This window comes from Eptesicus fuscus, chromosome 9 (assembly GCF_027574615.1).
Source record: "Eptesicus fuscus isolate TK198812 chromosome 9, DD_ASM_mEF_20220401, whole genome shotgun sequence".
In the NCBI taxonomy this organism is placed as follows: Eukaryota; Metazoa; Chordata; class Mammalia; order Chiroptera; family Vespertilionidae; genus Eptesicus; species Eptesicus fuscus.
This window is the reverse complement of record NC_072481.1, coordinates 54,499,882-54,512,058: the sequence shown is the minus strand read 5'-3', so window position 1 is coordinate 54,512,058 and position 12,177 is coordinate 54,499,882. Positions and strand designations below refer to the sequence as shown.

Genomic DNA, 12,177 nt, shown 5'->3' with positions numbered 1-12,177 from the left:
GGGAAGAGAAGATGGAGTTGAGAACTGTGTGTAAAATTCACAGACATGACAACTAAATAGGATGCCAGAGAGCTAAAGGTGTTCTGATAACTCTCAATATTTTAGTTTAGGCAACTTCCAATTAGAGATCATCTAGAGGAGAAGCAGTTCTAAAGAAAGGGAAGAAAATTTGTTTGGGATCCATTTCGTTTAAGGTATGTAAGTCTAGCCAAGAACAAATGTCTAATAGACAAGTGCATATAGAAGGGAGAAGCTCAGGGGAGAAGTCAGTGCTGAAACTAGAGTTAATAGGGTAGTTAATGAATATACCAAAATTTAACAGCAGATGGGAAACTGATTCAGTAATTTATTTATTTATTTATTTATTTTTATTTTTTTTTTTAAATATATATTTTATTGATTTTTTTACAGAGAGGAAGGGAGAGGGATAGAGAGCCAGAAACATCGATGAGAGAGAATCATCGACCAGCTGCCTCCTGCACACCCCCACCAGGGATGTGCCCGCTGCCAATGTACATGCCCTTGACCGGAATCGAACCTGGGACCCTTCAGTCCGCAGACTGACGCTCTATCCATTGAACCAAACCGGTTTCAGCTGATTCAGTAATTTAAGTGAAGAGTAAACTTTAAATAAATGAACAGTGCTAATGCTATAAGCTATATTTATAAAGTATCTGAAGTAAGAGTGTGGAACCACCCTACTCTGCACTCATCAGACCATCCTAGAATACTGTATTTAGCTCCAGAATATAAAGTAATAGAGTCAGTGATTAGTAAGAAGGTGATGGGACTCATGTTATATGAATAGATGAAAAAAATTTGATATAAATAGCTTAGAAAACATGATAGCTATGCTCAAATATCCAAAACACTATATAGCCAAGGGAAAGAATTTTAATTGAGAGGAGAAAACTGCAGTGGAATAATTCAAACTTTTATTGAACACCCATTATGGTGTGAGGTGGTGAGATTATAAATAGAAATGGTACAGTCCTTTCCTTCAGGACATTAGAATCTAAAAGGGCTTTCTAATGGTTAGAGATGCTCCCAAATAGAGTTGGTTCAGGATGTTGTGATTCCCAGGCATGAAAACATAAGGTAGACGGCCTTTGACAAGGTACTATAGAGGGGATTCAGGTGTCACATGAGTTAAGTAGATTACTCTCCTACCTGGAGATTCAAAGATGTTTTCAGCAACATAACACCACCACCAACAACAAAAGGAATGACACAAATGAAATGTCTGGAAAAGATAATGCTTTAAAGTACCAAAATTTTATTTTAACCACCCTCTGAGAATTTTTTCCTGAAATATGCTATTAGACATTTCTTTGCTTTATAATAAAGCAAAGTTTTTAGAGCTTATGAAGTGTATGGGTATGTTTCTATACAAAATGGCTGTTTCTTCAGAGATGTTATTTGACTCATTCCTAGTAATTAAAATTAATTTTATAATGCACTTTCAGCAGAAGCCTTATTTTTTGTTTCCACTGCAACTTGTTCTCTCCTTTATCACACTATATGATGTTATATAAAGTATTATAGTCACTCATGTGTTTCTTCCTTAGCCGTATCAGAACTTCTTGAGGGTAGAATGGTACTTACTCTACTTGGTATCCCTTGTGCCTATTAAATATTTAATAAAATAATAAATATCTTTAGCATTTGTTATTCTAACTAGTTTGACTTACAACTCTAAATATTGCCATGTAAACTAGGAAATGAAGCAAATTAGTAACATTCTTTTAAGCATATTTATTTATGAATTTACTATTTTGCATAATTCTATGTACAAGTTAATATATTCAGGGTAAGGATCTAAGGGTGTACCAGATTGTTAACTTCTTGTAAGAGCCCAGTTTTATTCATTATTTTATTCCTAGTCCACCTGGTATACAGTGTTGAAATATTTGAATGAATGAGTATAGCATTATAACTTTCTTTATTAGAGATTAGAGGCCTGGTGCGTGAAATTCGTGCACTGGGGGGAGAGGGGTCCCTCAGCCCAGCCTGGACCCTCTCGCAGTCCAGGACCACTTGCTCCTTACTGCCTGCCTGCTCGCTGTTCCTTACCACTCGGCTCCCTGTTTCTTAGTGCTGCCACAAAGGAGGGAGAGGCTCCTGCCACCGCCACTGCACTCGCCAGCCATGAGCCTGGCTTCTGGCTGAGTGGCACTCCCCCTGTGGGTGTGCACTGACCAGCAGGGGGCAGCTCCTGAGTTGAGTGTCTGCCCCCTGGTGGCCAGTGAGCAGCACAGCAACTGGTCGTTCCACCGGTCATTCCACTCTTGGGTCAATTTGCATATTAGGGTTTTATTTTTATTTTTTTATATATTTTTATTGACTTCAGAGAGGAAGAGGGAGAGAGAGAGAGAAACATCCATGATGAGAGAGAATCATGGATCGGCTGCCTCCTGCAAGTCCCCCACTGGGGATTGAGCCCACAACCTGGTCATGTGCCCTTGACTGGAATCGAACCTGGGACCTTTCAGTTCCCAGGCCGATGCTCTAGCCACTAAGCCAAACCAGCTAGGGCTAGGGTTTTATTATGTAGGATAATACTCACACCTTATATAGCTTGCAAAGCAATTTTATATTTATTCTCTATTAAAATTTTTTATTTTGCCTTACATTTTAATGGGACTTGAGGTAGCTTATATAATACATGTTTTGTTTCTTAAATCAGGGTGAAGAGAAAATAAAGATAAAACCAGAAAGAAAAATAATACACTACAATACATGCTTTGAGGTTCAGGTAATTACTAATGGTGGGCTATAAAATTGGCTCTACGTGTCTCACTTACCAAAACAAAAAAAATACTAGTTATAAGCATAACTTATAAGTTAGAAGTGTGAAATGCTTGTAAGCTCAAGTCTCACATATAGCCGGTAACTCAATACTAAATAAATGAATGAACAAATGGGTAGCAGTTAGAGAAACTACGTTTCCCCTGGTCATTAGGTATGAAAGAAATTTCTAATATACTGTTGTGAAAGAGATACTTTGTGAAGATCTAAAATAATAAAAGGGTAATATGGTAATTAGGTTGGACGTCTTCCGGACATCATTCCGGACGTCCTTCTTGACGAAGCCAGGGCCGGAGGGAAGCCAGCTGGGTCCCCGGTGCCTGCAGGTGGCCCGGGGGAAGCCAGCTGGGGTCCCAGGTGCCTGCTGGTGGTTGGAGGAATGCCAGCCCGGGTCTCGAGTGCCTGCCAGCAGCTGGAGGAGGGAAGCCTGGGTCCCGGGTGCTGGAGGGAAGCTGGTGCCAGCAGCTGGGGGAAGGAAGGCCTACTCTTGCACAAATTTTCCTGCATAGGGCCTCTAGTATTATTATAAAACCATAAGCATTTTGTTTTCCTTTACTATCTCTTTGAGATATTATACTCCCTATTTTCAGAACAGACTTTAAGCTGAAGTCACTGTATAAAATCCCATTACTATTATATGGCAAAGCCAAGACTTGAAGCCAGGTCTTGGGATTCCAAGTTCAGTGCTGTTTCCTCCTAGCTCCTTTAGAAATGCATGATTTTATGACAAGAGTTTTCTTCACCACTGTTAGATTTTTTACTGAGACTTCTAGGTTCTAATACCATGTTTGGACAAATGAATTTACTGAATGTCTTGTCCATAACAAGCTTGTCGTAATAGCCTTATACTTGTTTCTAATTGCTTAATATGCATATATTTTAGGTATATACTGTTTAAAAGATTTAACCCAATCTTTAAAAAAGATAAATGGTTTCTAATGAATTACTTTAATATTTTATAAATAATATATATACATTAATATAATCAGTTTATATTTTTGGAAATGTTTTGCAATAAATAGTATTAAAATTAATTATGGTGTTGTCCTCTTTTATCTCTGTACTTACTTTCTCAGAAAGAATATATTTGACCACATGATCAGATAAGAGATTAAGTCTTATGAATATGTAAGAACAATACATCTGTACTGTTAAGTTAAATCCCAAAACATATCAATTTTTTTCTGTATCAATTTTTAAAATGACATAACTTTTAAAAGCAAAAATCTAAGGAATTTAAATATTCACCAATAGAGAATAGTGAAATAATGTATAGTATATCAATAGGCATGAGAGAGAATCATGGATCGGCTGCCTATAAATATCATAGTATTTAAAAAGAAATAGAATATAAGAAAATATTCATGATATATAAAGGATATAACTGCATATATAATACTAGAGGCCTGTTGCAGGAAGTTTCCTGCAAGAATAGGGCTTCCTGTGGCCTGAGTGAAGCAGAGAAGGGAGCGAAACCCACCAAGGCAGGCTTCCCTCCTGCCGCCACCGCCCCCCTCCGCACTTTCCCTCCCACTGCCACCGCCCTCGCCCCACTTTCTGCTTTCCCTCCCTCTTCCTTGTACACTGTCTTCAGTCTTTGCTCCATGCCTACATATGCAAATTAACCACTATCTTTGTTGGGTTAATTTGCATACTTGCTCTGATTGGCTGGTGGGCGTAGTGGAGTGATGGTTAATTTGCATGTTTCTCTTTTATTAGTGTAGATGACCTCAATTGTTAAAAATACATTACTATGTATTAAAAATTTGATAGAGAATATAGTAAAACAGTCATACCAGTTAACTTCCTATCTGAGGGATTAAAGATGTTTTTGTTCTTCATATCTTTCTAAATCTTCTATACTCTTTTTATAATTAAAACTAGAGGCCAGTGCAAGAATTCATGCATGGGTGGGGTCCCTTGGCCTGGCTGGCAATTGAGGCTTATTGGGAGGGCTGGCCAGCCGAGGGGAGGGGCTTCGGGAGGTTGGCCAGTGGGGGGAGGGACTGTCGAAGGTTGGCCGGCCTGGCCAGTTGGGGCTGATCAGGGGGACTGGCCAGCCAGGGGAGGGGGGGGAAGGGACTGTGGGAGGTTGGCTGTGGAAGCACACTCACCACCATGGAGCAGCTCCTGCGTTGTGCATCTGCCCCCTGGCAGTCAGTGCGCTTCATAGTGACTGGTTGACAAGTTGTTCCAGTCCTTCGGGCATAATGGTCACTTAGGCTTTTATATATATATATAGTTAAAAATATTTTTTAAAAGTTTAAATAAAACACATTATATGTAGTATAATTTTATAAATATTTATTGGGAGTTAAACAATTAACTGAATCTCAGTGTAAGTTAACCAAAATTTAAAAATAATATAATAAAATAGTAATATATAATTAACATAATTATAAATTACTATTTTTGTTTTACCCTTGGCTTCATATTTTGAGTAGATCTACTGTTATAATGCACTAGAAGGTATAAAATGTACATTAAATATTTATTAATTCAGAAGTTAGAGTATCTTAGGGACTATAGTGAAGGCATTTTTACATATACTGAAGGTATTAATATCTAACAAAACTGCCAAAAAAATGCTTTATATACTTGAAGTGCTTTTAAAGAGTCTAATATTCTAGAAATACCTATTTATATCTAATCCTATCTAATAAAGAGGGATATGCTAATTGATCATCACTTTATCACAAAGATGGCTGCACCCAGAGCTGAGGCCAAGTTCCCATAAGGAGCCTTAATGAGCAATCAGCAGGGACCTGAGGCTACGCCCTCCCCCACCCCTGTGGGGCTTGACAGGGGACCTCAGGCTGCGCCCTCCGTCCTGGTGTCAGGCTGGGGGACCTCAGGCCACGCCCCCACCAGGTGGGGCTTGACAGGGGACTTCAGGCTGCTCCCCCAACCCAGCAGGGCTTGACGGGGACCTCAAGGTGCGCTTCCCGTCCTGGTGCTGGGCTAGGGGACCTCAGACTGCTCCCCCCGCCCCAGCGCCAGGCCGGGGGACCTCAGGCTGCGCCCCTCACCAGGTAGGGCTTGACAGGGGACTTTAGGCCGTGCCCCCCACCCAGCAGGGCTTGACAGGGGACCACAGGCCATGCCCCCCACCCAGCAGGGCTTGACAGGGGATCTCAGGCCATGTTCCCCACCTGGCGGGGCTTGACGGGGGACCTCAGGCATGCCCCCCGCCCCAGTCTGGGGGACCTCAGGCCACGCCCCCCATCCTGGCGCCGAGCCAGGGGACCTGAGGCTACGTCCCCTGCGTGGCGGGGCTTGACAAGGGTGGGACTGGCGGGTCTGATCTAGCCCATGGGGGGGGGGGTGTGTGGCCGGGTCTGGGTCTCACGCGATTTTGAGGTGCATGTGGGTGGGCGGGGATTTGACTCTGGGTCCCATGGTGCACCCTAGACTCTGACAGGAGGAAGGTTTTCATATACATTTTACTAATTTTCTTTCATCTCTGACACTTCTATTATAGAGAAAGGGCAAACAGCAATATTAAATTATTTCCTCTAATTAATCCCCTTTAAATGTGCACAATTTCATGCACTGGGCCACTAGTAAGATAATAAATATTCTTATCAGTGCAATAAGACAGATTCTCCTAAGTATCTATATTCTATAACTTTTAGCCATTTTCTAATATTCTATATGCTACAGAATAAGACTCTAGATACTTCGCACAATTCTTAGATAATACTAAGAATTAGCCTTTTAATAAACTCTCATTTGTTGAAAAAAATTAGCAATTAACTAGGGAATATGCATAATGTCTATAGTAAGCAGTTTGCCCAAAATACAGGTGCCTTAATAAAAAACATTTATTTTCAAATATTACCTTCTACTCTTTCAGATTAATTCTCACAATTAGCTCAAGTCTAGCAACAGTCTCACCTAATAAAAGAGAAACATGCAAATTAACCATCATTCTGCTACAACCACAGCCAATCAGAGTATGCAAATTAACCCAACAAAGATGGAGGTTAATTTGCATATGCAGGCGCAGAGCAGAGTGAAGCCTGCTATGAGGGTAAAGGGGGAGGCGGAGGGGGCTACTGGAGTGGTGCTCCAGACAGAAGTGAGGCTGTGCCGGCTGCCAGGCCCCAGGCGGCCGGGGAGCAGGGATGTGCCAGCTCCCGGGAGGCAGGGAAGCATGGACTTGACGGCTCCCTGCGGGAGCGGGGACTTGCCAGCTCCAGGCAGCCCAGGAGTGGGGACGTGCTGGATCCCAGGCGGCCGGGGAGCGGGGAATTGTCGGCTTCCGGGCGGCTGGGAGTGAAGCCAGGGGCCTATTCTTGCATGAATATCGTGCAATGGGCCTCTAGTTTATTATATTTCAGTATCACATCACAACCTAGATTAAATTTGACTAATAAAAAAAAAGAAGTAAAAATCCTTAAGTTAGAACACTTTCAGAATAGAACTTTAGTATGTGTGTATATAGATGTATAAAAATAGCTTTATAAAAATATCCAATTTAAACATTTGTTGAGTAGCTCTCAGGGAATCCTATTTAATAAAAGCCTAATATGCTAAGTGTCTGGTTGTCTGGTCATCCATTCAACCAATCAAAGCGTGATATGCTAATGATATGCTAAGGCTGCTCAACCGCTCGCTATGATGTGCACTGACTACCAGGGGGCAGACACTCCGACTGATATGTTAGCTTGCTGCTGGGGTCTGGCTAATTGGGCCTGAGAGAGATGGGCCGGACATGTCCTGGAGCCCTCCTGTGTTCCTCCCTGGCCCCAATCATGCACCAGTGGGGTCCCTCGGCCTGGCCTGCTCCCTCTCACAATTAGGGACCCCTCAGGGGATGTCAGAGAGCCTGTTTCAGCCAGATCTTGCAGGCCAGGCTGAGGGACCCCACCGGTGCACGGATTCATGCACCGGGCCTCTAGCTAATCTATAAATATTCTTCCCAAGTTACTCATTCAACAAATAATTTTATCTTTTCATTCACATTAATTTCTTATTAGTTCAAAAGACTACTAGTTCAAACACTACTGTCATACATTCAATCTGAACTTGTGACATACCTACTCAGTTCATGAACTGCAGAGTGCTCAACTGAGCAGATATTTCTCTAGTGGAAATAAGCTAGGGGATTATTATGACACTTTTCTGACACTCAAGGTATTATCATAAGTAGGTATCTTCCACCTGGAAATAACCAAGAGTAATTATTATGACACTTTCTTGGCATCCCAGAAATATCATCGTACCTAAATATGTTGGTAATTTCTGTCTTAATGTGCTCTAGCCCAAAGTATACATATAGATTGAAAAGGAGAAACAGCACCCCGTTCCGTTCTTTAAAAGTGACATTCAGCAGCAGCTGCACATACTCACACACATTAATGGCTCTTCAGTCATCCTCCCCAAATACTTCTTTTTTTGTTGATCATTTCCAGCAATAATAACAGGCATTTGCTATCAAAGAAAAGGGATATTAAAGAAATAATATATTTTTATTGGGTATGTAAATTCAGAAATACTACAAATTAAAATAAAGAACTATTTCCCCCCAATGGGTAAGTATAAAGAACTGGCCTTTATTCTGCCTTTAAGTTGGAAAGCGAAAATGAGAAAATAACTCTGTTAATCTAAGTATTTTCATAAAATTGTTATATAGGGCTTGATATATAGTAAAGGATTAAGCTAAGGATAAATAATGTGGTATATATAATCAGGCCTCCTAAAAATTGCTCACTAAATTGCTCACTGGAGGGGCAGCATTGCGAGCAGTGGCAGCAAGCCATCAAGATGCTTCTCCTGAATGCTGGATTTTGGCCTTGCCCTTACCTAAGATTTGCCACTGAACAGCAGCCAAAGTGTATAGTTTCCCCACAGGGATAGTTAGGACTCCAAGTACTGGAGACAAGGTCAGAATGATAAGTTTTTGGAATTAGAAATACAGGCTTCACTGCAGAATGTTGTGTACCTCTGAAAAGAAAACTGCTCTCTACCAACTCACCTAACCTAGTAGTACTGCCTCATTAACAACAGCTCAGTTACACAATTAATTTTCTAAGTAACTTACCCCCAAAGAATTTGCTTCAATAGCAGTCTGAACTCCTGTACATCCATAAGCCAATTCTTCAGTAATTAAACAGGAATCAAAAGTTCCAAGTCCAAGACCTCCTACAGTATCAAAATATTTTAAAAGCCCATTATAATATGTAGTACTTCTCATCTAAAATAAAGGTGAATTAATTACTTCCAATATGACCTAATCAGAAATAATTAAAATAGTTCATCTAATAGTTTTAAAAGCATATTTGCAAATATCTATAATAATAAAAGCATAATATGCTAATTAGACTGGACAGCTGAACGACCTTCCAGACAAAGCCTGGGCTGCGAGGGCCTAGCCCCTTGCACGAATTTCATGTATTGGGCCTCTAGTAATATCTATAATCCAAGAAACTAAGAATGTGCTAAGGCTAGCACAGTAACAAATTATAGTTCTCTAAAGTAAGTTTTAAAAATTGTAAAAAAAATTCTCTTGCTATTTGTAATCTAGACTTGTCTTCATGTTTCAACTTCTATAAAAACTTTATTCTACTCTGCTGAAACTTTGATCCTTTAAATCTGAGGAAAGGAATGAAAACCTCACAGAAAAAAACAAAAACTCTTAATAAAATGTAAAATCAAAGGTAGAATTAAAATGCAACAAACTGACCAATTCTGGAGGAAAAATTTACCAATGTTTAGGATCAAGTTTAGGTTGGAACCTATTATAAAGAAGGAATAATGCCTCTCAAGTGTTGAGTACAAGGCTTCTAGAAGCAAGCAGTACTGAAGTCTGATCAGGGAGACAAAGGTAGAAAGTCAATATTTAATGGTAATAAGTATTTAAACGAATGACTGAGTAGAGTTTCACAATTTTTCTTGTTTATATGCATTCTAGAATTTAAAAATGTGAAGAAAGCTTACCACAACTTTCTGGAATGTGTGTATTCATTAAACCAAGTTCCCAGGCTCTTTTAATGAGGGGAACAGGATACTAAAAGAAAAGAAAAAGGATGAAAGAAAATACCTATGTACATTTAAGAATCTAGATCATTTGTTTATATAGTCTTGTAAAAAATATAAAATATTTTTCTCTCCTTAAAATGCATAGAGGCTTCTGGTCAACATGGCAGAGCAGGTAAATGTGGTATTTGCATCCTCTTACAATCACATCAAAATTACAGCTAAACTACAGAAAAACATAATTCAGAACTACCTGAAATTTAGCAGAATGGAGCCCTACAACTAGGGATTTAAAGAAGCCACATCAAGATTGGTAGGAGAGGCAGAGACAGAAAATGGGCTGGTTTCACACCCACCAGTGTGGCAGATAAAAAATTGGAAGGGAGGTGCCTCCAGAGGAGTGAGGGGGTCCCAGCTCCACACCAGGCTACCCAGCCCAGGGTTCCAGTGCCAGAAAGAGAAGTCCCCATAACTTCTGCCTGTAAAAACCAGCAGGGATTGTGCTGAGGGACGTGGAGGGTTGCTGGAGTCCCAGATAGTATCTTTTAAAGGGCCAGCACACAGACTTACTAGGACTCACTCACTCTGAGCTCCAGCACTTGGGTAGCATCTCAAAAGGCACCAGGGCCACACAGGGAGGAACTGAATTGTCTTACACCAGGGCAAAAGCTGAAGGGGCAGCTTTCTCCCAGACAGAAGTGCTGACAGAGTCCATTGTTCCGTTTTTGAGCCCTTCCCCAATAGCGCTGAGAGTATCTGAGTCTCCATTAACCTGGTTATCACAGTACATCCCACACTGGTGATACCCCGAGACTTCACTGCACCCGACTTTCTGGCCCATCCAAGCTGTTTCCAGTGGCTTTTCCATACAAGTGGCCAGTTTCAGTTCATGATTCAAACTTTTCAAACAAACTGCATCTGCCCTCTGCAAGCCCTGTTCCTTTGGGCATTAGTGGCAGCTGGCCTTGGATCAGGACTGGTTTGCAGCTTGGCCTCACCTGGGCCCCTCCAAGCCCAGCACGAGTAGCAGCCATCTGCAGATCACTCTATAGCTCATGCTGGGTGGAACATGGGGTGGGTGTGGAGGTGGCTGGCCTTAGCCTACACTTCCTGGGAAGACCAGAGCCAGCATATCTTGTGGACAGCTTCAGGCCACATCAAAGCACCAACCAACTACCTCCATAAGTGACACACTCAAGGGGTGGCCTCAGTGGGCACCAGAGCCCCGCTGAAATAAGTCCTGCTCTGTGGGATGGGGTCCTACACAGCTGATCCTCCATGGGGGTCACAACCAGTCCTTGCAGCCAATCAGCCTATGGGTAAATCCTTCCCACTGACATGCCAATAGCAACCAAGGCTCAGCTACAACAGAGGGTGGAGGGCCACCTGCAGTGCCCAGATCAGGTGAACAGGGAGGCTGTGACACTGGACCCTACAGGATACCTACTACATTGGGCCACTCTGCCACGCCTGGGAGATGCAGAGCTCTATCTAACACATAGAAACAAACACAGAGATACCTACCTCGCCAGTTCTATCATATTCTGCAGCAACTGGGATTATTTCCTCCCTGGCAAATTTACGAGCAGTAGCTTGAAATTCTTTCTGCTGTTCAGTGAACTCTAAGGGAAAGTTATTTAGAAAACATTAAAATAGAATGACTTGAGGTAAAAAAGCCCTATGGAATCAGTACGTTGAAATTTATGCATATAATGAAGATTTTTAACCCTTGATTAAGCAGAAAGTCAAAAGATTACAAGTGAACTTTCTAACTAATCAAGATTTCACTGTGCAATATAAAGAAATCTATGCCAAAGGAGATAGGTAACATTTCTAGCTTTTACAAATATTTCCTGAGATCAAGTGAATTGAGAAAATGGGTCTTTTAACTAGAGGAAAGGAAATAATTTGAAACAAGCAGTACTTTAGGAGGCAAAGGATGCCTAAGATAGGGGTTTTTATTTCAAAAGTTTTGCCCGGGATCTTCATTTTATTTATTTATTTAGTAAACATTTCAAAAATTGATTTTATAGAGGGAGAGAAACATCCACACGTGAGACATTGATAGATTGCCTCTTGCATCTCTCACTTTCCCTCCCACCCCCCCCCCCCCAACAGGTGATCAAATCTACAAATCTGGGCATGTGCCTTGATCCAGAATTGAACCTGACACCCTTTGGTGCAGGGGACGACACTCTAACCGTTATTTATTTTGTGCTACATCCTTAGAAAGAAGAGCAGGAAAATATGTAAGCTGCTAACAGATCTATGGGTAGGGTAACTATGCTAAAGAAAAAACGAGGTCAGCAAGAATGGGTGTGACTGTGGACAATCAGTGGATAGTGATTGATTCTGTTCATTGACAGACATTACTAAGATTTTTTTAAT

The 12,177-nt window shown here is 41.2% G+C and overlaps 1 protein-coding gene across 1 annotated transcript in view; it reads right to left on the bottom strand.

Moving 5' to 3' along the window:
• The window catches only part of ACADM (acyl-CoA dehydrogenase medium chain), a 36,183-nt gene that overhangs the window by 18,653 nt on the left and 5,353 nt on the right, over window positions 1–12,177 (bottom strand). Inside the window, exons 3-6 of the mRNA XM_008139441.3 lie at window positions 11,314–11,411; window positions 9,751–9,820; window positions 8,855–8,955; window positions 8,164–8,244 (exon numbers count right to left, since the gene is read on the bottom strand). Coding sequence (XP_008137663.2) covers window positions 8,164–8,244; window positions 8,855–8,955; window positions 9,751–9,820; window positions 11,314–11,411 — 350 coding nt within the window. The remainder of the gene's footprint in view (window positions 1–8,163; window positions 8,245–8,854; window positions 8,956–9,750; window positions 9,821–11,313; window positions 11,412–12,177) is intronic.